At 52.9% G+C, this 27,502-nt stretch overlaps 1 protein-coding gene across 14 annotated transcripts; it reads right to left on the bottom strand.

Moving 5' to 3' along the window:
• Nucleotides 1-2,711: 2,711 nt before the first annotated feature.
• On the bottom strand, nt 2,712-23,655 carry Fcho1 (FCH domain only 1). Of its 14 annotated transcripts, none has more exons than NM_028715.3 (28): nt 19,958-20,006; nt 16,144-16,184; nt 15,577-15,629; nt 12,612-12,703; nt 11,761-11,835; nt 11,467-11,608; nt 11,097-11,249; nt 10,882-10,986; nt 10,010-10,108; nt 9,802-9,898; nt 9,208-9,252; nt 9,025-9,097; nt 8,597-8,621; nt 8,302-8,359; nt 7,740-7,918; nt 7,626-7,650; nt 7,225-7,276; nt 6,795-6,889; nt 6,376-6,618; nt 5,718-5,824; nt 5,530-5,617; nt 5,323-5,431; nt 4,664-4,819; nt 4,319-4,451; nt 3,900-4,099; nt 3,655-3,710; nt 3,251-3,415; nt 2,712-3,156 (listed from the first exon to the last, which is right to left on the bottom strand). In NM_028715.3, the coding sequence occupies exons 3-28, from the start codon at nt 15,601-15,603 to the stop codon at nt 3,134-3,136; spliced, it is 2,622 nt and encodes an 873-aa protein (NP_082991.3). In that variant the 5' UTR covers nt 15,604-15,629; nt 16,144-16,184; nt 19,958-20,006; the 3' UTR covers nt 2,712-3,133. The 14 variants fall into 14 exon arrangements, 8 of the variants coding, with proteins under 8 accessions (NP_082991.3, XP_030099665.1, XP_006509829.1 ...); XM_030243805.1 differs by lacking the exon at nt 19,958-20,006 and adding an exon at nt 23,603-23,655 and having other exon boundaries at nt 2,718-3,156; XM_006509766.4 differs by having other exon boundaries at nt 2,718-3,156; nt 15,577-15,625; nt 19,958-20,043.
• Between the last annotated feature and the right edge of the window lie 3,847 nt (nt 23,656-27,502).

The raw sequence follows: 27,502 nt of genomic DNA on the forward strand, positions 1-27,502 counted from the left end.
CTTCTTCTTCTTCTTCTTCTTCTTCTTCTTCTTCTTCTTCTTCTTCTTCTTCTTCTTCTTCTTCTTCTTCTTCTTCTTCTTCTTCTTCTTCTCCTCCTCCTCCTCCTTCTCCTCCTTCTCCTCCTTCTCCTCCTTCTCCTTCTCCTTCTCCTTCTCCTTCTCCTCCTTCTCCTTCTCCTCCTCCTTCTTTCTTTAATGATTTGTTTATTTATTATATGTAAGTACACTGTAGCTGTCTTCAGACACACCAGAAGAGGGTATCAGGTCTCATTAAGGGTGGTTGTGAGCCACCATGTGGTTGCTGGGATTTGAACTCAGGACCTTTGGAAGAGCAGTCAGTGCTCTTACCTGCTGAGCCATCTCGCCAGCCCCGCTGGTCTCTTCTTCTTCTTTTTTTTTTTAAAGATTTATTTATTTATTATATGTAAGTACACTGTAGCTGTCTTCAGACACTCCAGAAGAGGGTGTCAGATTTTGTTATAGATGGTTGTGAGCCACCATGTGGTTGCTGGGATTTGAACTCCGGACCTTCGGAACAGCAGTCGGGTGCTCTTACCCACTGAGCCATCTCACCAGCCCCCGCTGGTCTCTTCTTAATCACCACTAATTTCTTAGCTTCAGCTAACCAGCATCAATAGTACCAGTAGTCTCCCTCTCTTGACTATAAAGCCAGAGCTGAAGTTTCCAAGTTCTGCTGCTTGTAGGAGCTTTAACTAACATGGCTTCCTTGTTCTATTACATTATCACTAGCTTCCTCTTTTCCAACTCCTTCACTGCCTAAGCTTGGCTGTCCTGGATCTTGCTCTGGACATTGAACTTGAACTCAGAAATCTGCATGGTTGTGTCCTGGGATTAAAGGTGTGTACCACCATGCCTGGATTTAAGCTTTTCTTCACCTAGAACTTGCTCTGTTTCAGGCTGGCCTTGAAGTCAGAGATCTGCTTGTTTTTATCTCCTGGGATAACACACACACACACACACACACACACACACACACACACACACACACACACACACACAATGGTCTCTAGGCCACACATTCAAATTCTCCACTGAAACCTCTTGGGCCAGGTCTGCACAATTCAAATCACTCTCAGTAACAAAGTCTTCCATATTCCTACTAGGATATCCCACTAAGCCCTATTTAAAGCATTTTCCACTGCTTTCCAGATCTAAAGGTCCCAAATCCATATTTTTCCAAACAAAAGCATGGTCAGGCCTATCACAGCAATACCCTAGTCCCTGGTACCAACTTCTGTCTTAGTTAGGGTTTTATTGCTTTGAACAGACACCATGGCCAAGGCAACTCTTATAAGACAACATTTAATTGTGGCTGGCTTACAGGTTCAGAGGTTTAGTCCATTATCATTAAGTTGGGAACATGGCAGCATGGTGCAGGCTGAGCTAAGAGTTCTACATCTTCATCTGACGGCTGCTAGCAGATACTGGCTTCCAGGTAGCTAGGATGGGGGTCTTAAATCCCATACTCACAGTGACACAACTACTCCACAACTGCTTCCAATAGTGCCACTCTCTGGACCAAGCACATACAAACCATCACAGCTGGGAAACACGTGCAAACCTGTGCTGCAGGCTGCTGATGGTGACCCCCAGGCATGGGGTGGGGGGGAATGCTGATGGTGACCTACCACGTAGTGTCTGTAGGGCCATCAACAGGGTCCAGCCACCAATCTACAAACACAGATGAGAAGGGTGGAAAGACAGGTCTGGTGGTACCTGCTGGGATCCCCCTGCTGAGACCCCACTTTCCAGAGACTGAGGAGGGGACCTTACAAATGGGAAGTTGAGGCATGGAACAATATATGAGATAGTCCAGGGCAACTCAGACCCCATCTTAGCAGAGGAAGATGGGAAGGCCAGAGAACAAGAGGGTTTCAAGGCATAGCCTTCCTTTTTCTTATTTATAACACTAGGCAGTGTTCCACCTGAGCCTCCCGACCCTCACAGGGTGGCGGGGGGGATTCTGGGTAGGAGTAGTCCTCCTTCCACTCCACCCCTCCCCGCCCCTGCCCCTCAGCTACACTCCCAGCTTCTAGGTTATGGATCTGCAGTCCAGTCTTGGTCAGGGATCTTCAGAGCCGTAAGGTTGAACCGAGGTCCCTGAGGTCCTTTGAGGTTCATGACCTGCTGGTTCTCCAGTAGAAGCTAGGAAGCTGGAGTACTGACGTGGATCACACCCAGTCTTCTCGTGCATATGTCAAGTGCTCGGCCTCCCCACAGAACCTTGACCAGCCAGTCGCAGATAAACCCGAGTTGCACTCACATCCTTCTGGTTACTATGGCTCGCAAGAAATGTTTTGTTTGTTAAAACTAGTTCTACTTTCATTCATGTATCTTCTTCCTACATCCACATGAGTGCAGTGCCCTTGGAGGCCAAAAGAGGGCGCAAGGTCCCTTGACTCTGAGTGCTGGGAGGACAATCAGGTCCGGCCTTTCAGCTGCTGAGCCTAGACTATCAGGAACTTTATCCTGCTTCCCACCCTGTCTGTCCCTGAGTTGACTGCTGGCTTCCTCACCAAGCCCAGCTCTCCCTCAGGTGCCCGTCCTTCTCTAGTTTATACACTCCTATGTATACTTCAGAACCCTCTAGGTAGCAGTTTACTTCTACCCCTTTGGAGGGCTCAAATATAAGATATCCTGCATATCAGATATTTACATTATGATTGACAACAGCGGCAAAAATCACAGCTATGAAGTAGAAATGAAATAATTTTATGGTTGGGGGGTCACCACAACATGAGTAAGTATATTAAAGGGTCTCAGCATTAGGAGGGTGGAGAAGCAGTGTTCTAGGGGTTCATCTACTTCTCCCTCCCTGTAGCCTAGCTGTGTGTCAGCAGGAATAGGCAGCTCACACAGCCCTGGAGATGAACCGCACAGTAGGTATCAGCTCCTCCTTCCCCCCTCCCCATCCTTCCCGGTCTGAACCGGAAAGAGGATTCCTCTTTATTTTGTTAGAAAACTGTTTATTTAAAGAATACTAAAGGCCAGGGCCTGCTTGTGGACGGAGGAGTTGGCTGAGCCAGGCTGAAATGGGTGTTCCTGTCCACGGAGTCCAGCCTGGGGGAGCCGGCAGAGGCAGGAGAGCAGGCAGTCCCCAGCACTAGGAACCTCAGCAGCTGACGAGGTACATCCCTGTGGGGATAAAACAGCGTGGGGGCTTGCGTGAGCTCCCCCTCCCGACTACCCACCCCACCCTGCTTCTCCAGCCCCAAAGGGCAGCAACTACCTGTAGCGAATCTCCGCTTCACCAGGGACATGCGGTAGCCACCACCTAGCAGCTCCAGGTCCAGGCCAGACAGCGTGGCGCCCTCACTGGTGAATTGTGCGGCCACGGGGCTGGGAGTGCTGGGCCCCGACTGCGGCTGCCAACTGGCTGACAGGTGGCCTGAGCCTACGGGGTGAGGGGTCAGCCTCGACTAAATCAGACCTCGCATACCCCTTGCCTAGACCACGGGTCCAGGATGTGCTCCTGTCACAGGCTCTTTGTCACAGGCTCAGGATACAGGTGGTCCTGTATCCTGAGAACCCTCCTCTAGAATTCGTCAGTTCCCACGAACTATGTCCAGTTTTAACAATCTGCCCACCCGCGATTTCTCCCACGCAGCAGCCCTCATCAGAGCTGTGACTCACCCCCTGCCTCACACACATCTGGAAGCTTCCACGTGAACCTCTTTTCCTCTGTGTTCCTGGTGGCAAGGAATCTGGGTCAGACTCGACAGAGAGGTCTCTGGCAGTCAGTTAACTGTGTAGCCTTTGCAAACCCATGCCCAGCCAAGCCTCAGTCTCCCCACCCGTGCAGGGGTGTGTCGTGGCACAGCTATCCCAGGGCTCTTGTTGGCTGGCTTGTATGTTCCCAGCTGGGCAGGGTGGCTTACCAGGTGGCCGCAGGCTGCAGCCGCACACTGGTCACCGGCTCCCCCACGGGCAGGAGGATCTGGACATTAGTGAGTGGCGTGGACACAGCAGTGGCGCCCGCACGGTAGCTGTACTCCACCGAGACCCGCGTGAGTGTGGGCCCGCACTGCCAGTGGGCGCTCATTTGCAGGGGCACTGACTCAGGTCCAGGGCGGGAGAACTTAGGAACGAAAAGACAGAGGTGGCTGGGCGACATAGCCACGGCCGGTCACAAGGGCTATGCTGCCCCCAGCCTAGTCCAAGCAATGTGCAACCACCAGTATCATACGCAGTACCGCGAGTGGCCAGCAGAGAGCAGGAGAGCTCAGAGGACACAGCACTATCTATTATTTGCATTATTTATGTAACCCGCCCTCGCCCCGCCCCCGCGCAGCCCCACCTGGTACCGCAATAGCACCAGGTTGTAGTAGGAGGCGGTGGGGTTCTGCTCAGCCTGGTGCTGTAGGGCCTCCGTCAGCGCCGCCATATTCAGCCAGAAGTCTTTGGTCTCCGGGTCACTCTGGGAGGGGTCACTGTAGAGACAGGGACAGAATATCCTCACCCCTCGGGAGACGCTCTCCCATTCCAGACTGGGCTGCTGTGGGTGCAGTAGTAGGTCCAGAGAGGAACAGCCACTTGCCCCATGCCACACAGCAACTAGCAGGGGGCGCTATAGGCATTTAAGGCCCTGGGCCCCTGGCTCCACTGACATCTGGGACCCTCTCCCACGGCCCATGCAAGGCACCTGAAGATCAGGTCAGCGTTGGGCTGGAAGTGTTCTACAGGGGCCGTGTTCACCAGCCGGAAGCTGAGGACAGGTGGTGGTGGGGTGCCACTGAACACACGCACAATGCCCGCAGGGAAGGTCATGGTTAACTCCCCGGTGACTCGAGCCAGGCAACTAGGAAACCAGGGACAGTATGGGATCAGGGCTCCGCTTGGCACTGGACCCTCCTGGTTATACTTGCAGCCAAAGCTCCTGTGGGGCTCTGATTATTCTCAGCATTGTCTCCCCAACTTCTTACTCTTCCTTCCCTGCCTGGCAAGATGAATTTCTCCAACCCAGCCTACATTTAAGTACTAATGAAAGTACCATCCCTAGATCCTCTTCTCCTGGGCCACTAGGAGTCCCAACCTAGAATCAACTGGGTGTTCTGAGCATCCCTAGGTTGGGTGTAGAGTCTAACACTCTACTCTTCTTTGTGGCTTAATGCTAATGTCTCCTCTTGCATATGGCAACCCCAGGGAGGGCAAGCCAGCTTCAGAGCCCCCAGTTCACCCTTGACCTGTTTCTACTACAAGTCCCTTTGGCTCAGTGCCCATGGACTCCTTAGAATGGCCTCAGGATTGCTAGCCTCACACAAAAGCCCTCTGGTTGACCCCACACTTGCCATCACTGCCTACCTGGGGCTGTGGCCACGGAAATAGGCATGGACATACTCAGTGAAGGCTGTGGCCACGGGCAGGGCGTCCTGAGATCCCAGGACCACTGGGCTGGGGCCACGGGAGATGCCTGTGGGAAGGTTAGGGTCAGAAGCAGGGCAGGCCTCACCCACTCAGACACCATCCCAGACAGAGAAGGGGCCCGAGGCTCCAAGGTTCCCCACAAACCATGTCCCATCTGGGTGGAGAAGCTAGGCCGATCGGGGGGGATGGTGGGGGCAGAGGATCCCAGTGGGGATGGGCTGAGCGACCGGCACTGGAAGACAAGAGAGAATGGGGCTGTGAGCTACCCAAAGCTGTCTGCAGGGGCAGCTTCTGGCCTCTTCCCAACCTGGAGTCATCAGCCTATCACCCACCAGGTCCCCATTGCTCCTGGTGAGTGGGCAGGACACTTTCCTGGACCGTGGTCTTCTCAGTGTGGCAGCTAGGCCCTCCCTGGTGGGGTCAGCCGGCGTCAGTGAATCTAGAGGAAGGACACGGCTGGACTGAGACTCCCAGGAGTTGAGAGTATTAACCCTCAAGAAGAGACAATGTTTCAAGGGTTTCTGGCTAATACCCTAGGCCCCAGATGTGCTCAGATGGGTAAGGGAGGGTGCTGTTACTGGGTCTGTACCAGGAAGGACTGATGGGTTAGGAGGTGGGTAAGCCACAGATCTGGTGATTCAGTAGCCTACATCTTCAGAGTGACAGAGTCCCCCACATCAGCTGTGCCTCTGTCGGTAACTCTGATGTCCCACCCCCTTAGCTCTGTCAGGAACCAGATTCTTTCCCTTGCATGCCAGCTAGCTGCCTGAGTTGGCTTCCTGCTTCAATGACATCTCCATCCATTGGTGGCCACAGGATCCACCCGCACTTTCTCCAGCACAGGTGTTTAAGCTCACCCCCTCCTCATGGGGACCAACTTAACATCCCCCTCCTGCCTCAGGGCCTTTGCTTGGTCATCAGATGGTACCCCCTATGAAGGCCTCCATCTGTGCCCAGCTTGCCTGGGACACCTGCTGGGTTCCAGCTTACCTGCACCTCCCTCAGGCCCCCAGGGACCTGGTGAGGGTGCACGGGGCATTAGGCCCCTGGGCTCAGGGTGCTGTGCCCTGCAGGTGGGTGGGCTCTGCGGGGTGCCTGGCCGGGGGACCCAGGACTCAGGTGACGGACCAGGGGCAGCATGTGACGGAGAATCCAGGCCCGAGTCCTCCACATTCTCCGGAGATGAGGATGAGAAAGGAGACGGGCTGGATGTGAAGCCCAGGCTGCTGGAGCCTAGGAAGGAGGGCACAGTCAGAGGTCACCGTAGTCCATGCCTAGTTGTCACCGCCAATGTCCGCAGACCCTCCACTCTGTCCCTGCCCCCTAGTCGAGCCTCCATGACTCCCATTCCAACCAAATCCCCACCCAATATGGCCTTCTGCCCCTCCTGCTGTGCACACCCCCTCTACCTGTGAAGTCATCGTGGTCGAAGGCGGACTCCAGCGGCGGCCCAAAGAGGCTCTTGGATAGTGGCTCCTCCGAGGCCAGGGGCTTCTCTGCGCAACTGGGAACAGCGACAGGAGCGAGTTCGAGCTTGCTACCTTCCCACAGGCTGTTCCTGTTCCCAGCGCGTGACTTCACCCGCAAATCCTAGGCCTTTCGGGTTTAGTAGTTACATCTTCCCCCAGGACCCTGCCTATGCAGCATGGCCACATCCCACTCATCCGCGCATCCAGAATTTTGACCCTTGTCTACAGGCTTCCCAGAGCCAGCACAGCACAAGTACACAGCTGGCACTTAATAAGTGTCCAATAGCTGGACCTTAGGCCAGGGTGAGGGAGCTAGAGGCAAGGACTTGGGGCCCATCTGCCTGCTCCATCATGTCCCGGTGAGACCCACCTGCCAGTGCGTGGGGCCGAACGAGGTCTCTGTGGCTTCCCAGAAGTGTCCCCTAGGATGGACAAAGCCTTGAGTTTCTGTCCCACTAGGACCATAGCTGGCATTTGTCAGCCACAGGCCCAAGGTCAGCAGAGGGACTGAGCTGGCGGTAGCTCCGTGCATCTGTGTGGCCCAGGCTAGCTGAAAAATCCTGCCTCTGCCCCTGCCCCTGCCCCTGCTCCTGAGTCCCGCTTGGCTCTAGGTCTGGCCCTGCTGCCAGTCCAGTTCCCGTTGTGTAATGATGCTGCTTTGTAGAAAAGGCGAGCAGCTCAGCAGCCATCTCCAACTAACTCTAACTCACAGCCATTCAAGGAATTACTCAGTTCCCTCCAAGGCACTTCCAAACCCAGCCAGCTACTCACGTGATGAATGACGTTTCATGGTGCCCTGCGGAACAAAATCAAGAATCAAGCAACACTAGGCGCAGCTGCATCCAGTTGTACCCCCGTGCCCACACGTTAACAACCCCACCTCACCCCTGGGCCTGGAGGGAGGATGAGGCTGCCAGCCGTGGCCCTGAGCTGGGCAGCTGCAGCCTCAGAGCTGCAGGCCACGGCGCGGGTGGGGGCGGGCTTGATGTGAACATAGAACTTTCTAGGCTCCTCATCGTCAAAATCAGAGTCACTAGAGGAGAAGCGTGGGGGCTCAGCCCCATGTGGGTTGCTGTCAAGGAACCAACCCTGAATCTGACCACATTCCTCCCACCCAGAGGTCCTGTACAGTATGCCCAACCACTAAACCACAACACTGGTGCCCTTCCTCCAGGATGCTGCCCTGGATTTTCCCCCAGAAAAGTCCATCTGTCTTGCCTGTCTGTCTTTATTTTGAAATAGAATCTCTCTACATAGCCCTGGTTGGCCTGGAACTCACAGACTGGGATCACATTCAGAAATCTGCCTGCCTCTGTCTCCTATGCTAGATTAAGGGACACACCACCACTGCCGGCTCTCAGCCTCCATATCTTTACCATCCTGAAGCACACAGGACAGGTGCCTATACCCAGCCCTCTCAGGTACACAGAGTCGCCAAAAAGGATATTGTTCTGAGATATATCGGGGCGCACAGTGAAGCCTTCGTCATCTACCTCTGGAGGCACCTGGGGAGAGGTGGGGGTCAGGCTTCATCTTGCCCACTCAGGACCCAGAATATATTCCAGGAATGTAGGCAAATCCAAGGGAGAAAACTGAGGCACAGCAGAGTTCTCAGTTCTTCACATGGGGGCCACAGAGGTGAGATTTGATTCTGAGCCCCGCACTGGGCCCCTCTTGGCCCCTCCTTCTGGGCCTTGAAGACCAATCCCACCCACCTGCTGCCCCTCCCCACCAGTACTCACCCCTGAGTCAGACTCCAGGAAATCACTGGGGACAAAGGAACAGGGGTGAGTGACCAGAGCCCCTACAGGGTGCTCTATCGTATTATTTCAAGCTAGCCTATAAAGTGGGGGCCTTGGGGCTTCTTTGAGACTGTAGCGGACATCTAGAGGGAGCTGAGTCAGAGATAGCCTCAAACAGTAGAACAGGTGGGAGCTAGACTTGACAATGCAAGGGATCATGGCCAGCCTAAGGCTACAATGGGCCAAGCAGCTTTTGGCCCAGCCTGGGTTAGAGGAAGAATTCTAGATCAGCCTGAAGAATGGCATTATTGGGCTAGCCTGGGACAGGTTTTTCTGGAGTAACCCAGGCAGAGATGATACTGGGTCAGAGTCATATAGGGGACTTCCATTTTTGGGGTAGCCTGGGCAAGAGTGGAGCACTTCCTCACACAGATGCACGTGGCTCCCGACGGCTCAATCCTGGAAGGCGGAAAGCCTTGGCTCCACGGAGACGTTTCATTGCTATTGACAGAAGGGGGTAGCTGAACTCTGGATGGTTCTTTCCCTCTCTATTCAGTTCCCCCTCCCACACCCTGGGTCTAGCCTGGGCATCCAGGCCCAGACGTACTTGCCTTCCTGCAGGGCAGCTGAGCTGTATGCATCGAAGTCCAGAGGCCCTGGGGTAGGGGGAGATGGAGATGTCTGAGGGGTAGAACCAGGTCTGCTAGGGACGGCAGCACCCAGACTCCACAATGGAAGCCATGGAGGGGTGAGAAGGGTCCTAGGCATGGCAGACCTGGGGCTGACAATGTAAAGACAGCAAGGAGCGCTTGGCTTTCCTGGCCACCTGGACCAGGGGATACAGCGTGCCAGCAGGGAGGGGGTTGTGATCTCCACTGCAGCAAAGAGGAACTGGCTCAGGTGAGTCAGGACATGCGACTAAGGTCACACAGCAAGGAATGAGAAAGGACGCAAGCCCAACCTGGCTATAAAACTCTCAACAAAGACGTTTGTGCCCAGTGCCTTCAATGGCTTTCTTACACTATGGAGGCGGCAAGAAACAGCCAAACCTCTGAGCTGACCTTTCATAACCCCCCTTGGGAATCAGGTCTAGGAAGCCAATATGTGAGAGCAGCCATCAGGCGCCTTCTGGGGGACCTAGAACTGCACTACCCTATTTTTGTAAAGAAGAAACTGAGGATCAGAGAAGTCCTGATGTCACTCACCAGGCTTCTCGCGCCCGGTGCCCTTGCTCTCTGCAAATTTCCTGAGGAGCATGTCCACCGTCACATTTTCCACATTCTGCTTAAATTCCTCATGCACCTGGGTAGGGGAAAGTGTGAGGGGCGGGGGATGAGGGGGTGAGGCCCCGGTGGTGTGACATGAGGGCGGAGCCTCTCGCTTGCCCAGCTTACATTTGTGGCCCGTTCTCACCTGCCCAATTTGCACATGGGTGTCCTCCACAGAGTGCGCATAGGAGCCCAGCAAGGCCTTCATGTGCTGCAGATGTGCCTCCTCCATGGCCTGAAAACGCTGAGGTGGGAGGGGCATGTGACCAAGCTAACCAATCCAGTCAGCCCAGCTCCTGTCTGCTCTGCCTGGCTTAGAGAAGCTTAGCATTTTTGATGCAAGTCACAGTCTTTATGAGTTCATGGAACAGCCTGGCCTACATAGTGAGACCTGTCTCACGAAAAGAAAAATCACCGTGCTGGATTAGAGATATTCTACGCTTCACACACACAAACCTCCCAGTACATCCTCTGTCAGGCTAGGAGTTCCTAGAAAGCAGTGACCAATGGCAGAGATGACATCTTAACTAATGACACCATTGGAATGCCTGGATCCAGCCTGATGCCACTGCACTCATTGATCAAGGATGTTTTCACTTTAGTAAACCCATATATATAATCCGTTTAAACAAGGACTTCTACTTTCTTTCTCAGAATGCCCAGGCTAACCTTAAATTCACACTCACACACACACATACACACACACACACGTATATACACATTTGTAATATATATATATGTATATATACGTGTGTATATATATATACATATATATACACACATACATACATATGTGTGTGTGTATGTATGTATATATATATATATATATAAAATCTTGAACGCCTGATCCTCTTGCCTTGAGTCCTAACTGCTAGGTAACAGGTGTGTGTTACCATAGCCATAGCTTGGCTTCCCAGCCCATGACTCTAAAGCTCCTACAGCTGAGAGACAGCTCCTCCAAGGATGGGGAGCCCCAGCAGGGACTGTGAGATCTACAGAGCGGAGCGGGCTTCTCACCAGGGCTGAATCAAGCATCTTGATCTCAAAGTCGGCTCGGGCTGAGTTGTATTTATCCACAGAGCGCCGCAGGCTGTCGGCAGCCTTCTTGCTTTTGGTTTCTGCCTAGAAACCATAGATGGGGGACAGTCAGGTGGCTTTACCACCCTGCCAGTGTAGTGCCTATCACTTTGTGGCATGCTTGCTCTCTCTCTCTGGTCACGAGACTAACAAACCTTGTCCATCTCCTTCTGGCTGGTGTTCTCTCTACGCAGCCTCTCCAGGTCCATACAGCGGCTCAAGTAATTCTCGCGAGACTTTGGCAGGAGCTGCCCGACGCCTGACAACATCTGCACTGCATCCACAGTGCCTAGAACTTCCTCCTTACACTGTGGTGGGATGAGGAGGCAAGCAGGGAAGGAGTGTGGCTTGGGGGTGGAACCCTGCCTAGGATTTCCCCCCAACCTCCGGAGAGGCTGGGTTGTGGCTCTCATGCATGCTCTTCTGGGCCCATCCATACACACTAAGTTACAGATGTGTACACAAGCTCATCTGGGGTCCCGGGAGCCCCAATGACCCTGCATACCTGCTGGGGCAGCCCATTACCTTCTTGTGGGTCTTGAGCTGCTCCTCGCCGTAGCGCAGCACATCCTTAAGGAGATCGTGCAGCTTCCGAGTAAGCTCCAGGTGGCACAGTGCCAGTTTGTCCGAGGACACACGGAAGACCTCCCAGAGCGGGGCAAAGGTCCTGGGGACAGGCAGAGTCCAGCTCATCTGATACCCCAGGGGCCCCTCACACACAACACTGCCGTCATTGCTGATATGGTACTTGGCAGTTGTGTCCATCTGGTCCCAGGCCAAGGTCACTTGAGTGTCCCTCACCCATCCAGCTGCACTTACCCCATGGGGGTCCCGTTGCTGGCTAGCTTGGAGAGTTTGGCCATGGCCTTCGAGTATGTCTCCTCGATGTTGGCCCTGGGTCAGAGAAGGGGCAAAGAGCAGATTACAGTACCCTGAGAAAGGCATTTTCCTGCCTCAGTTTTCCCATCTCTACAGCTTGCTCTCAAAAAAGAGTTCCAAGTTGACTGGATAATTATTTCCTTTGGGTAATTTTGTATTTCCTTAAGTAATATTTTTATTTTATTTAGCTGTTTTTTGTTGTTGTTTATTTTATTTTACTTTGACACAGGAACTGGCCATGTGTGTGGCCTAGATGGGCCTCAAACTCATGGTAATTCTCTGGCTTCAACTACCCCCAGTGCCAGCAATATATATATTTTCACTTCTGATGCTAGCACTCAGAATCATAACTCTCCCTATGAGTAGTGATCTTCATTTCAGTAGAGGAGACATCAGACCCCTGGGGCATGATTTAAAAGGGGCATGCAGCCCAGTGCAATGGCTCAATGGATGAAGGTGCTTGCAGCCAAGCCCAGTGACATGAGTTCAAACCCCAGAACACACACGATGGAAGCAGAGAACCAGGTCCTCTGCCCATCACATGCCCCATGCACACAGACCCTCTACACAGATAAGATCAAAATAGAAAGTAAAATAAAGATAAACAAAGGCATCTCAAGGCAGAAGTGGGCCTGCGGGATTGGAGGAACTGGGATGAACAGGTCATTTGATTCCCAGAACCCCAGAAGATCTGCCCCCTTGACCCTTCCTGGAGTCCCAGGGAAGGTGCTTTGAGGGAGAGCTCTGGTGGGCGTGTCCCAGCACCCAGTCTCCGAGTGGGTGTGGCTCACCTTTCCCTAATGAAGTCAGCCAGCTCCTTGGTGGCCACAGGACCCTGCTTCACACAATGGTAGAGGACCTCAAAGCCATGGTTTTTGTCGCCCTGTAAGGGATGAGAGGAGATGTAGAAGTCAGAGAAGGGCATTTAGGTTGCCTAGCAACACAGACCAGCCTTGGAGACCAAGGAGCCAAATGACTGTAGAGATGGAGGAGAGACCTAACCAATCAGCAGGCTGCATTTCCCCACTGGCTTGAGGGAAGCATCCTTGAGACCTCCACTTCCTGGGTCTCTGTGTGGCCAGAGGTCCACTTAATGTGTCTTCCTCCATCGTCCTCCATCTCATTTTCTGAGTCAGAGTCTCTTACTGAACCAGAAACCCGTAATTAAAGCCCCAGAGATCCGTCTCCCTCCAACTCCCCAGTCCTGGGGTTATCGCCAGCTTTTAACTTGGCTGCTGGGGTCTAAAAATGAAATCCTGATGCTTGCAATAACAAGCACTTTTCCTACCAAAGCCAAGAGAGGGACAAACCCATGTCAGCCTCAGGCCCAAATGTCCCAGCCACAGCAATGACAAGCACTTTTCCTACCAAAGCCAAGAGAGGGACAAACCCATGTCAACCTCAGGCCCAAATGTCCCAGCCACAGCCCACCATTCCTCACTTTAGAGTCATTGTAATCAGTAGCTCCTACTGTCCATTAGCTGCCCCAAAAGTCCTTAGGGTATTTCTGCCTCCCCCAACCCCCTCCGCCCCAGCTTCCCTACAGACCATTCCACAGCTCCATAGCTACGCAGAGCTCCAGCCTCCCGACAGGTCATGGTCTGTTCCTCCACTCCCTATTTTCTCTCTTCCAACTGAAGTGCAATGGGCCACTTGGGGCAGTGGCTGCACCTCTCTGAGCCTTAATTCTGTCGTGTGAGAAAAATAGAGGCGATGATGGTAGCAGCTGCCACACAATGGCTTTATGAGTGAGATGTGTCTGGCACTCTGCTAGACACACAGGCCTTCTGGGTAATAATGAGGGCTCCACACACAGCTCCCACTGAGCCTACCTGCTGCTGCTGGGGATCCTGGGTGAGGCTGCACCAGGCACTGCCGCCCAGGGCATTATCTGGGGCTAACACAGAGCCACCCACTGGCCCAGTTCCCAGACCTGGCAAGCCCTCGGCACTTTCTGTCTCCACAGAGTGGGCAGGCAGCAAGGGTCTGAGGAGGGACTTCTAGGGCCTGTGTCTCTGATCACAACTCCTGGGTGACAGCCAAAGGACATTCTAACACGGTTTGATATCTACTGCTTACACATCTGCCGTAGCTCCTCAGTGCTCTCTAGGCTTTTGACCTGGACTTACCTCAAAGGAACTGGGGCACACCAATACCAGTCAGCATTGGGCTCTCAGTGAGGAGCTGGGCATGTGGCTCATGAGTGGAACCCCTGCCTAGAATCCTCCAGTGAGGGGCTGGGGGTGTGGCTCAGGGGTAGAGCCCCTACCTATTACATGTGAGGCCCTGAGTTCTATCCCCAGCAGAGCAAAATCAGAAAAGGATTCCTATATATCAGCCACAGACCTATGTGCAAAGATGCAACTTTCATTCATTTCCTGTCCTAGGCACACTGAGGCTGGTTGGCCAGCCCCTTCCTAGGGAGAACCTCTGAGCCAGTGGGATCCTGAATCAACGGTCTGAGCCCCTTTCAGCCATGCTATCTTGGGGTATGCATGGGAGGGAAGTTGGGGTGGCTTCTATTTTCTCTTTGCTCATTGACTTCTCCTCTCCCCCGCCCCCCCGTTTTTCACACCTCGTGGAATATAAAACACTGACAATCCACCGAGGTGCTACTGCCACCCCTCCTAAATGTGGGTGTCTCTTGGGCTGCTGCTGCAGGACAGAGGTTCCATGTAGACCAGAGGACGACACCTCCAGGGGGACACTCAGCCATTCAGAGGCCATGGGAGAATATGAGTCTTAGGGAGAAGCCTGAGCCCTGCAGGTGGCAAGGGATGGTGGGCCCTTTAAGAAAGCAGAGGCAAGTTAAGAAGAGCTCCAGCTGGGGAGGGAGTGGGGATTGTTGCTAGGGGCAACGGGTTGCTTAGCAACCAGCTACCACTTTGCAAGCTGTGGGCCTACCAAGGAGGAAGGGGCTTTTGAGCCTGGTGTCTCTCTGACTCCATGCTGCTCCTACATCCTTGGTGGCTCTCCAGTTCCCTGGCCAGACCAACCCGGAGGAGACCTCGGTCCTTGACTGCCACCCAGTGTCACACCTCTCAGATAGATTCAGGATATTTCCTGATGTTGTAATGGCATTTGCACATCCTGAAAAGTAGCCTTCGGGGCTGCAACAAACTGGGCTGTAGGTTGCACTGAGATGGACTGAGCTGCAGGATCAGGTTGGCTCTCTAGGTCCCCAAGAATGGAAGTGGCTCTCTCAGAGCTCAGATGCAGCTTTGTGAGAGTCTCTCATTCCCAGACCTGGTTTGCAGCAGGACCTAGATGGCCAAGGGTGCAGAGGTCAGGAGGGAGTCAATTTACTCCTTAAAAAAACCCCAAATTCCCAAGATGGAAATAAACACGGAATTTCCCTGGCTGGGTTGGCCTTGATCTGGGAAATTTGATTTGACCCCAGGTTCGAGGCCAGGTTACGCTGACATGTTATCGTGGAAACATGTTCCTCTGCAGCTCAGGCAGGTTTGAAGCTGCCATTCTTCTGCCTCAGCCTTCCTCAGTCCGCAATCCCAGGTGTGTACCCCCACACCCAGCTTTGTACTGCTGTACTGTGTGATTCTCAGAACACACATGCTGCTCTGGGCTGAGTTCTCAGTGCATTAATCTGTTCCTTGCTTAGGGTCAAGGCAATCCGTGATTTAACCTCTGTCTTTCATCTGCCTAGTCTCCCCTTGACCATAAAAGTCCTTCTATCCCTTTGTGAGCTCCCACAGAAATGATAGCAAAGAACAAAACAGAAGAAACAGCAGGTCTTACCCAAAAATGTTCCCCAAAATAGGACATCCTGGTGGCCTCTGTCCTGCGTCTGTCTGAAAAGAGAGGTAGGGTGGAGGGCTTGGGCCATAACTAAGGGCCTGAGTAGGGAAACTCCAAACACCTTCCCTGTTACAGGGACTAAGGGAGTGAAAGCCCAGATCAGGAGCAAGTCCAGCCTTAGTCCTGTAGCCCTAGGCAACAGGAACACATGGGGCTGGGATGGGACAGGGGGAAGGGGACAGGAGCTGGAGGGGAGGGAGCAGGTGGGGTTTTAAAGCATGGATTTGTGGGGCCAGAGTGGTATTGGATGAACTGAATTATAGACGATGGTTCTGGGCCATTTCAGATGTAGGGAAACTGAGTTACACCCCAAAAGGAGAAGCTACTTGCCAAGGTCAAATGGCAGGAAGGGACAGTGGATTTTGCGACTGAAACAATGGGGTGGTTTCTGTGGGAACAGTCTCAGCATGATGAGCCTGGGAGGGCAGGGTCCCCTTGGGCATCACGGTCAGTTCCCACATCAGGGGCCCCAGGAATACCAACCACTGCTCAGAGGCCACTGCTCACCTGGCTCCAATTCACTCAGCTCTGTGCCTCAGTTTCTCCATCTGTAGGAGACAGAACACCCAGAGAAGGTTTAGCTAGAGACTTCAGGTCACTTTGTATAGGGGTGGGGCCAAGCAGCAGCAGAAGGATGTGTAGAATCCTGGGCACAGGGAGGCTCGCTGTCATAGGAGCCTGTCTGTTCTCATCCATACTTCATGAGCTGCTGGGCTGTGTGGTGACAGCTGGAGCCCAGGAGGCCCAGCGACAGATGAGACGGGGCAGTTGACCACAGGACCACAGGACCGGACCACCCGGGCCCCACTGGGAGGGTACTCACTTAACCCTTAGCTTCAGTTTACCTAACATTGAAATTAGCTGCCCCCCTTTTTTTCTCTGTAGCCCAACCTGGTCTAGAACTCTGGGTCCTCCTGCCTCAGCCTCTGCAGGGACTCAACTGCATGTCACTGCACCTGACTGGAGCTGATGGGGAGCAGGGGACCTGGGCACAGGCTCCCCTGGGCCAGCCTAGAGAGGCAATGTGTCCCAGATACAGGAAGGATGCTGGGGATTTTAGGTCCAACAGGAGGGATCTGGCAGCTGGGGTCCTTCAGCAGATTATGAGTGCATTGGGCAAATGATGATTTCATTTTCCAATGGACACCCTCCAGCCTTGGCTTGGACCATGCCTCTCTTGTGTAAGACTGGCTGATACTCTAGGGTGGAAAACAGCAAATGTCCATATTGGGAGGTTTTTGTTTGATTATTTTTTTAAGCAGAGCCATACCCTGTATCCCAGGCTGACTGCTAACTCAGGGTCATCCTCCTGCCTCAGTCTCCCAAGTATTGGGGTGACAGGTTGGAGCATTACACCCACCTTTCCCTGCTTATCCTGGTGTCTAGCTAGGACCAGGCAGCCTATCTGAACCCCCTAAAGTGTCCCGAGGGACCAGGACCCTACACCAATGTGGCAGCTTGATCTTTATATAAGTAAAATCCATGTCCCCTGTGAACCAAGCCCTCCTGCACACATGCCTGGGGGCCACGCTGGGTAGATGACAGTTGTCTTCGTCATCTTGGGCAACAGTCTCCCGGAAGCCATCAATGTCCCCAGAGCTCATGTTAGACAGCACCCTGCTTCCCGCCACCCTAACATAAAAGCCACTCTTAGGGGGCATACTTCATGCTGTTCCCTACCCCACCTGGCTAGATACCAGCTATCAGGGCCATGACCACCCATCTGGCTCTACCCAGCAGCCCTTGATGGGCCACAACCTGCACCCAGATCAGGGCCTCCCGCCTGAAGAGTAGGGCCAAGGATAGGCCCAGAGGCTGCCACCTGGCCAGGAAGTGACAGACCGACCGTTGGCCCCAGACCCGGAGCCACGGCTGTGGGATAACTTCCTGCTCTGAGGAGACAAAGATTGGGGTCAAACTCACCGATGGGCACTGAGAGTTGGGGCCCCTGAAGGATGGGGTAGGCACCGGGAGGCTATGACCCCTGACACTTCCGCCAGCACTAACTGGAGGCCTCTGTGTCTGGGGGAGGACAGGAAGCCTGGCCCGCCCTGCCTGCCACCCAACCGTCACCTCCCCGCCCAGCATCCCTGGGACCTCCCCATAGTCACAGGGCAGCCACACAAATGGGGGAGGTGAGGGAGCAGACTGGAGGCGACATGATCATTACCAGAGAGACAGACAGCCACAAGTGTCTACCTTGGCCTGCGCTAGGTCAGTATGCCCATGAGTGGAAACCGAGGCTTGAAGACAGGTGAAGCCTCACCCTCAGAAAGGGAAACTCAAATATTCTTACAATTACTTTAGGATCAACAGATTAAAGTTTGTTTTTAGAAATGGTCTCAAGTAGCTGAGGCTGGCCTCAAAATTCACTATGTAGCAGAGGATGGCCTCACATTTTTGATCCTCCTGTCTCCTCCTCTGGGTGCTAGGGTGATGGTGTGGTGTAAATATTAAGTACTACAAGGCGTCTCTCAGCCCCTTGTTCTTGGGGTTTCGTTTTGTGTTTTTAAACCGTGTGATTTGGAAAGAAGTTAAAACACCAATAGAGGCCTCTGAAAATGTTTTAGCCTAAGACAGTTTACCTAATGTAACCTGGGGCTTTCTGGGCTCTACAATACTAGAATAAGGTCCAGGGACAGACACTGCTCAGAGGCACAGAGCAAGCACCCCATCTCCTGACACCGAGTCCCCAAAACCTGAGGCTTAGGTGGGTGAACAGCACCAGGGAACTGAGCCAGGCAAGACTAGACCAGAGCTGCACTCTGGGGGTTGGATACAGGCTGGCTGTGCCCACAGCCATTGATCCCTAGTGTGACCCTCACTGCCTCCCCTCCCACACCAGCCAGAAATCTACAGGGAAACTGAGGCCACTGTGCAAGCCTTCCACTGAGTCATTTCATTTGTCACACATACTTTGAGCACCACTGTGTACCCAAGTCCTTGGGGTGCTAGTGACACTGGTCACACCCTTCAAAGACATCTCACTGCCTCCTTGGCTGTGACCCCATTTAATGAATGCAATATCATAATTACTATCATAGGAGTGGGTGTTTACGGCGCGCTGTCACTCCCACAACCACCTCTGATCTTCCTACAGACTTTCAGTCCACTTCACAGAAGGCTCAGTTTAAGTCCAGTCTGGGCACACAAATTTGGGGGTGTCAGGCTTCCTGCCTGGGACTCACCCTACTATCCTGCAAGAGGCAGGGACTAAGACCTGACCTTCCACTTGGGACCCCGCCCAGGAACCAGCCTAGGAACCCTATTGTAGGTGATGGTATGTGGGTCAGGGTGTGACCTGGGCAGCCACATGGGTGGGACCACAGTGACAAAGTCTGGGTCTTGATTGGAGGCCCGTCCATCTTATGGTCAGATAGAAACTGTCCTCTGCTGGCCTTAGGTCTCGCTGCTCCGCCCCAGGCTAGACTGTATCCATCAATCAAAATCATGGTTTGTTTTGTTTATGCTTTTTTAATGAGGCAGAGTCTGTGAATGTAGCCCAGGCTGGCCTCAAGCTGCAGATCTTCCAGCCTCAGCCACCAGAGGATTGTAATGACCACACCAGGCTCAACCCCTTTTAAAGTGCCAAAACCAGAGTGCCCTAACATTTGACTAAAGATTGTGGTCCCCATCTGGAGAAAATGGGGCACAGGTGTTGGGAATTTGAGACAGATAGTCTGGCTTCCTCAACCTCTATATTCTGAGGAGGAGACTAAGGATCAGGGAGGTGCTGTCACCTGCCCAAGGTCACCATGAAGCAGGTCCTGCGACGCTGAGGGCAAGTGGAGGGGCGGCCATCCCCGACCTTCTCTGCACCCCATCCTCATTCACCTAGACTAATTCTGTCCCTTGGAGCAGATGCCGGCTGCCCCCCTAACAGGGCGCGGGAGTCCCTGGTGCAGGCTCCAGGCCTCTCCAGGCCCCGTTCCCCCGGGAGGGGATCCCGCGCTCCATACTCCAGATACCCCGCAATTCCACCACACTCGCCCTACAGAACCCCCACCAGCCTACCAACCCTAGAGCGGGTGCAAAGGAAAGGAGGAGACCCTCGTTCCCAGGCGAGGAAGAGGGGCAGCGAGGGAGGCGGCCCCCAGCTTAGGGCCAGGCTAGAGACCCGGAAGAGGGATTGGGGGTCCTGGGGGGGGTCTCAGCCTCCCAGCCCAGGATTGAGAGATGCCATAGAGTGGCGCCCCGCCTTCTGCAGACGGCACCTGCGCTCGGGCCGGGTCAGGATGGAGGCTGCGTCCCCGCCCCGCACCCCGCCCCCGCGTCCTGCACCCCGCACCCCGCACCGGAGCCCCGCGCCGGGGACACTCACCGCCTCTCGCGGCGCTACCTGCGCGCTCCAGACCCGCGCCCCGCCCTCCCCGCGCGCTGCGGAGCGCGCTGCTGGCCCCGCCATGGGTGTGGTCAGGAGGAGCTCCGCCCCGCGGTGCTTCATAAACCCTGCACTGGTTGGCTGAGCCTGGAAATTCATCCGCAGGCTATTTGCATATTTTAAAGTGACAGGAGAAGCTCCTTGATCTCTGCACCTGTCAAGTCTCTCGGGAGACTGGGAGGGAAAGAGGGGATAGCTTTTATTAAGTACCTACTGCATACATGGCTCTTTGGAGAACCCCTCCGAGGCTGTGAATTAGGTGACATTTAATATTGAGCCTCATTTTACAAACAAAGGAATCAAGGAACATGGCTAGGAGTTGCTTTGGAGGTCATATAGCAACTCTGGTCTATCCATTCATGTGACATGCCATTTATTTATTCAGGCTGTGTGCTGGTGATGAAGCCAGGCTGCCCCAGCATTAAGCAAGAGCCACATGTCCACTCCACTCCCATATGACAACTTCGAGAGACTTAACTCCCCGGCCTGGGCTCCGTTTCTTGTTCAGGGTCACATGGCAGCATGATGATCCTCAGGACTACTGAGCCATCTCTCTCCCTGCCCCAGAAGCACCTCCAAGGAAGTGGGACCACTGGCCTGGGCACAACCAGAAAGCTAAGTGCCCTTCATCTCCAGTACATGCCCCTGCAGCCTTGGACCCCAGACACCTCAGTTTGGGCATTTTCCTGTGGTGGGAATCAAATCCAGGTCCATCCCAGACTGAGGCTGCCCCACTTCTTACTTGAACCATCTACTGCAGCTCTGCCCCAAATGATGCCGGGTTCTGATGGCAACCATACATAGCTAAATACTAGCTTCAGGGCCGGTGAGATGGCTCAGTGGGCAAAGATGCTTGTAGCAAAGCCTGGATTTTTTGAGAGAGTCCTGAAAAGTATCCTCTAACCTGTGGCATGTGCACACTACCAATGAATCAATTAATCAATTTATGCATCAATTCAAACAATAAAGATTAAACATTTAGATAGGCCCCACACCCAGCTGACTGGTGACCATCTGCCACAATTGGTAAGATAGCCCGCTCTCCATTCTCCATGCTGTTCACATTTTTCACATGTCCTTTTGTTGGCCCAAGAGCCCTCGAGTCACCTTTGGGTTCTGGGATTTGAGAATGGTAAGAAAAGCATCTCTCTCTCTCTCTCTCTCTCCCTCCCTCCCTCCCTCCCTCCCTTCCTTCCTCCCTCTCTCTCCTCCCCATATGTGTGTGGATGTGTGCATGCATGCCATTGCTGTGTCCAGAGCTGGAGTAGGGTGGGTTCCAGGGGCTGAAGCAAAGCCATCAGAGTCGGATGGAACAGGTTTTGACCTGTGATCACTGTCACCTGTCATTGACTGGTTCTAGGCAGGTGCTGGTCTAGAACTCAAGACTTCCCAGGCCCTTTCAGGGGTGTGCACCCCCATAGCAGCCCTCATTCTCGACATGACTCAGTCGTATCTCCGTGATGAGGACACAGGAAATGGGAGAAAGTTTCCCCGAATGTGGACTATCAGGAGGAAAAGTGTGATTGTAATTGTGTGTGTGTGTGTACCATTTATACACATATCTCAACTGGTGACTATTTGATGACCGTGTGTCAACATGACACAAGCTAGAGTCATCTAGAGAGGAAGGAGCCTCAGTTGAGATAAAGCTTCATGAGATACAGCTGTGAGGCATTTTCTTAATTAGATATTGATGGGGGCAGTATAGCCCATTGTGGGTGGTCATCCCTGGGGTGGTGGTCCTGGATTCTGTAAGAAAGCAGGCTGAGAAATCCACAGGGAACAAACCAGTAAGCAGCTCCCCTCCGTGGCCTCAGCACCAGCTCCTGCCTTCAGGTTCCTGCCCCGTGTGAGTTTCTATCCCTACTTCCTTCGGTGATGAACGACAGCCAGTGATTGCAATATTCCCACCCCATTACTTTATGTTCATCACAATAAAATACTTTGCACTAGAGCCTTGAAAGGAACGGGTCAGGTGTGGGATGTCCTCCCAAGGGTATAAAACCTGCGGAGCGAACCACTGACTGCCATAGTACTTCCTGCTTGGATCCCAGCACTTCAGAGGCTAGCCTGGGCTCCTACATTGAAAAATTCTGCGGGCTGGAGAGATGGTTCAGTGGTTAAGAGCACTGACTGTTCTTCCAGAGGTCCTGAGTTCAATTCCCAGCAACCACATGGTGGCTCACAACCATCTGTAATGAGGTCTGATGCCCTCTTTTGGTGAGTCTGAAGACAGCTACAGTGTACTCACATACATCAAAACAAAACAAAACAAAACAAAAAAACCTTCTGGGATGCACCAATGGGTTGAGTCCACCAATAACTCTCAGCTAAAGGACCGAAGAGATGATGGACACATTAGGAGGCGTGGCTTCAGTTGGAGGAAAGGGTCACTTCTCCCTTTCTTGGGCTCTGAGTGGTGAGGTGGTGAGCAGATTTGCTCTCCCATGATGCTCTGATATGACCAGGGCTGGCAAACTATGATCTGGGTGGCCTTTTCTAGGTGACCGTGGTCTGAGCCCAAGACGCACGCCAGGCCCTGCCCAGTCCCCGTGCATGTCCCACCCGCCTTGCAGGAACCTCCCAACACTGTACGGTGTTTTTTATTTTTATTTATTTATTTATTTTTGGTGGGGTGGAAGATAAGGTGGGATTGAGACGTCTGCGCACACTCAGATGATGTGCTACACTGGGCCACGCCCCCATCCGCCAGCTCCCCTACTGATTGGTCATCTTCTCGCCTTTAGCTATTCTGGCTCCAAAGCCTCCTGAGAACCTTGGAAAGGTTACCCAGTGTGGGCTCTGTCCTCGAAAGGCCGGGAACCTGGGGAGATGTGATGCCTCACACAGCTGTCAAACGAGGTGTCACCCACATTCCCACACCCGACCCTCCTTGCAAATCTGAGCCAGGAACGAGCTCAAAGAGGAAGCCAAAGCTCAGAGGCTGTGGCTAAGACCAGGAAAGGCGATACTGAAGCCTCAGGAACACGCCAGGGCGGAGAAGGCGCAGCCTCTAGACAACAGCGCGAGTCCCTGAAGGCTCCTTCCCCCTGCCCCACCCCCGCTTCACACGTGTGTGTGTGTGTGTGTGTGTGTGTGTGTGTGTGTGTGTGTGTGTGTGTGCATGTATATAGGGTGATCCTGGGGAATCAGCAAGTCCAAGCACCTTCCTTTCTTCGCTGTCCCCCTCAGTGTTGGGATTACAGGGCTGTGCCACTTTTTTTGTTGTATTATTTTATTTATTTTACGCATGTAAGTACATTGTCTTCAGACACACCAGAAGAGGGCTTTGGATCCCATTGTGAGCTACCATGTGGTTGCTGGGAATTTAACTCAGGACTTCTGGAAGAGCAGTCATAACGGCTGAACGTTCACATCTCTCTAGCCCCACAAGAGCAGTTTTTTTTTAAGCAGGGTTCTGGGAATCTAACTCAGGCTTGCAAGGCAAATGCCGCTTTTGATTTTTTTCTCCTCCTCCTCCTCCTCCTCCTCCTCCTCCTCCTCCTCCTCCTCCTCCTCCTCCTCCTCCTCCTCCTCCTCCTCCTCCTCCTTCTCCTCCTCCTCCTCAATTTCAGACAGTCTTACCACGTAGCTCGGGCTGGCCTCAATGTCAATCTTCTTCTGCCTCAGCATCCTGGAAACTGCGAAGGTACTTGGCTCCACCCCTGCCTAAGACTCATCTCCGCCTCTGCACCAGCCCTTCTCCGCCGCCCCTCCTGCCCTCAGTCCCAGCCCCTTCCCGCCCTGCGCTGTGCTAATTCCTCTCACCAACCTTCCCCCAAACCAGCCTCCCTCCGTGCCCGCCCCTCCCCACCCCAAACAGGATTCCTTGTAGCCCTATCAGTCAGACCCCGGGCCACCTGGGTCCTGAGTCCCTGCTGAGTTGCCAGGGGAGTGGGTACCATGGAAATCAGGTGCCAAGTTAGGCCACTTGCTCAATGTTACACTATGGCACTGTAGTGACACACATTAAAGTGTTGACAAGAGTCATCTGAATGGCAGCCTCAGGACCCTGGGCCGTTCTGTGTCTTCCCTAGAACAGTTCTCAGGAGGAAGGACTACAAGCACTTACCCACTCTTTTTTTTTTTTTTCCTTTTAACTTTTAAAAAAAGATTTTATTTATTTTTTTATTAGTTATTTTCCTCATTTACATTTCCAATGCTATCCCAAAAGTCCCCCATACCCTCCCCCCCCCAATTTTTTTGGTTTTTCGAGACAGGGTTTCTCTGTATAGCCCTGGCTGTCCTGCAACTCACTTTGTAGACCAGGCTGACCCCTCCCAAGTGCTGGGATCAAAGGCGTGTGCCAACACTGCCCGGCTAAAAGATTCTTTTTTTTTTTTTTTTTTTTTTTTTTTTAGTTTTTTTCGAGACAGGGTTTCTCTGTGTAGCCCTGGCTGTCCTGGAACTCACTCTGTAAACCAGGCTGGCCTCGAACTCAGAAATTCGCCTGCCTCTGCCTCCCAAGTGCTGGGATTAAAGGCATGGGCCACCACCGCCCACTCACCCACTCCTTGGCCATCTGTTAGCTCAAGAAGCCCTAATGGAATGACTGGTGGTGAGATGTCCACACATCGCCATTTGTTTACAGCTTGCTCAGGGTCAGGGACGGGGTGAGGGTGAGGGACCACTGAGTTGCATCCTAGTGAGACCATCAGGGCACCCTCACTTCTGTGGAGTCCTTTTGGGGGTGTTGCTATCCAGGACTGCTAGGAGGAGCAATGGACAGAGCTGCATAGAACCTCTGGCCACAACACAGCAAAATGGCCTCAGCTTGATCTGTTCCCAGCCACCTGAATCCACACTCCATCTAGGGTAGATTGCTAAGCACCCACATTCTCCTTAGGACCCCAAGCCCATCTCAGTCTGGTCAGGACATGTTTTCTGTCCCTCCATGACCCTACACGGTCTAGGGGAGAGCGCTAACCCAGACCCATGACTGAATGGACAAGACAGGCCTGCCACCTCCATGCCCATCATGAGCCTCCTGCCTGTGCATCCTTCTGATTGGACGCTGTCTTCTTCCCTTCTTCCCCAGGGGACCTTCCAGGCCTGGACTTCTGGAAGTTTCTAGAGTGAGAACACAAGTTGGTGCAGAGAGTCTGCTTACCAGTTCATTTCAAGCAGTGGCAGATACCTGGCTATGCCAGTCTGAGAAGGTAATGTGGGAAAATAGACACGGAGGCCTTGCAGACCTGTAAAGGTCTGGTATCTCGTCCTCAGGAGGGGAACCTGGTCCAGGGCCAGAAGGGGGCTTGGTATATTACCATCTTATGTGGGGTTGTGCCAGGATTCCCCTTCCCTAAGGAGGCATCCCTTGAGGAAGAAAGGATTCTGCCAAAACTGCCTTAAATCTCTCCCCTGGAGGGGAAAGCTATGTATGATTCAGTTTCTCATGGGGCTAGAGTCTGTTTTCTGAACCCTGAGCAGACTGGCTTTGAAAGGGAGGTCACAGAAGAGGTAGAAACGGACAGAGATGAATTCCTGTCATCTGTATGATTCCCACATAAACTCTTCGTCTTTGCATTCATGGGCTGTAGCTAAATCCCCTCTCTACCCTGGGTGGCTGAGGATAAATGTGTGTGTATGAATAAACAGGCAGGTAATCCAATCTCAGCCCAACCTCGAGCCCTTTGTACAGTTACCCCAGCCAACAGCTGGAGTGGGGCTATTGTCTGTCTCCTTAAAGCCCCATTAGGAGTCCTCTTCTCTAAAGCAACTAGTGGGAGGTTTGATTGGTTAGGGCTGGACAGGAGCTCAGGCACTGGCAGCCTGCCCCAAGTAGAGCTTTCCTTATTTACTGACAGGAGAGTTGCTTTTGGTTAGGGTTGGGTACTGAGCTAGATGTGGGTCTCTCTGTTGAGTTCTGTCAGCCTCTGCTCAGCAGACAGAACTTTAGAGAGCTCTCACCATTTAATTCTCCTGCATGGGAGTAACCCATTCCCAGGGTGGTACTGGGTTGTTACTATTTCCTGTTGTGACAACCCCATCTTTATGCCAAAGCTAGACACTTCTCACATTGTTTGTGAGGTCCTGTTGTTTGCAGCATTAAAAAAAAAAAAGTCTGGCTGCTTCCCCCAGCTGCTGCCTCTCAGGTCTGGACCACTGCTGTGGCACCTACCTTTATGTTTTTGGTGTGCAGCCTCAAGTGGCCCCAGGGCTCCACCTGCTGGTACTTGTCCCTTCTTGTGGTCCTTGAGGAGGCAGGGCCTGTGTTACTGCTGACAAACAGAAGCACAGTGAAGGAGCATAGCTATGGGAAGATGTGGTTCTGCCTTCCCTTATTTGGAATCAGAGCCATTGGCCCAGCAGAGAGCTGTCCCGGGTGAGGAGAAGGTACGTGTCCTTCAGCTGCCACCACAAGACATCCTTGGCCCCACTGGCACCAGGACCTTGATCTCAAGGTTCTGGCTGGACCCAGTCCAGTTCCTGACCCACAGAATTCATGAGTCTATCCCTACATGTTTTATGTTGCTAATTCGGGAGCTGTCTATTTAACTGTAGTAACTGACCATTGCACCCACACTCTGTCTCCAACAGCCAGAGAAGATTCCATGAAAGACCCAAGTTGCCTCACATTGGCAACTTTGTCTTTATGGCCACCTCCTGCCTCCTGTGTCCCTATCCCATCCTCTTCCTCCCCTCCAGCTGCCTTGGGCTGTTCTGTTCTCAGAGCGTTTGCTCATCCTCTGCAAGGGATGCTGTTCTCTATGACCCATGGATTACTCAGTGCTCACATTCTTCCCTATGGGTCCTTCCCAGCCCTACCTTGCTAACTCCTCCCACTGTCCTAGAACTTGCTAAACACCAGACTCTTCACAACCAGGAAATAGGCAATCAGGAGAGCAGGGTTTTGCCCTGTGATTATTTTATTTTATTTTATTTTATTTTATTTTATTTTATTTTATTTTATTTTATTTTATTTTATTTTTTTATTCCCTGCTCCCCATCTCAGGCCCAGAGCAGTGTCTGATGTACCCGCCTCTGGCCTTTCCTTTCCAAGAACTAGTGAGTTTATGAGCCAATGATTTTCACAGAGATATGAAGGTCACAATAGAGGGGTCCCTTCAGGTTCTGCAATATTCATGCCTGACAGGAAATCCTCATAAAGGTTTCCCACTGTGATGATAGAAATGTTACCTTCAGAATCAGTCCTAACCATCAGATTGTGTAGACCACACAATACTCTTGGCACTAGCCTGTGCTGATAGTTGAGGCTTAATGTAGGACCCTTTGGTTAATGACTCAACAGGTTACAACCCATTCCTCTTACTGGAGGTGTAACTTGGTGGCACAGGATGTGTAGTTGGAGCCTTGTCTCCTCTGTCAGTTTTTGGCTCCATAAGGATCCCTTGCATAAATGTATAGGAGGCTGCTAGAGTAGCCGATTTCCATATAGCTTTTCAAAGGGCCTTTAGTGTTTGTGGTCCCTCCCCTTATTTCCTACTTTAGCTAGGCCTGCATGCCAGGGCTGTGGGTGCTTGC

Source organism: Mus musculus, chromosome 8, assembly GCF_000001635.26.
Source record: "Mus musculus strain C57BL/6J chromosome 8, GRCm38.p6 C57BL/6J".
In the NCBI taxonomy this organism is placed as follows: domain Eukaryota; kingdom Metazoa; phylum Chordata; class Mammalia; order Rodentia; family Muridae; genus Mus; species Mus musculus.

Excerpts from the sequence above, each read along its gene's own strand:
- Fcho1 (NM_028715.3), bottom strand. The coding sequence starts at position 15,603 with ATGTCCTATTTTGGGGAACATTTTTGG. Across the intron at positions 8,622-9,024 it reads CGGGAGCCACGTGCATCTGT|TGATTTCCTGGAGTCTGACT; the intron begins GTGAGGAAGTGC and ends CTTTGTCCCCAG. Across the intron at positions 5,825-6,375 it reads GGGGCCTGAGGGAGGTGCAG|ATTCACTGACGCCGGCTGAC; the intron begins GTAAGCTGGAAC and ends TCCTTCCTCTAG.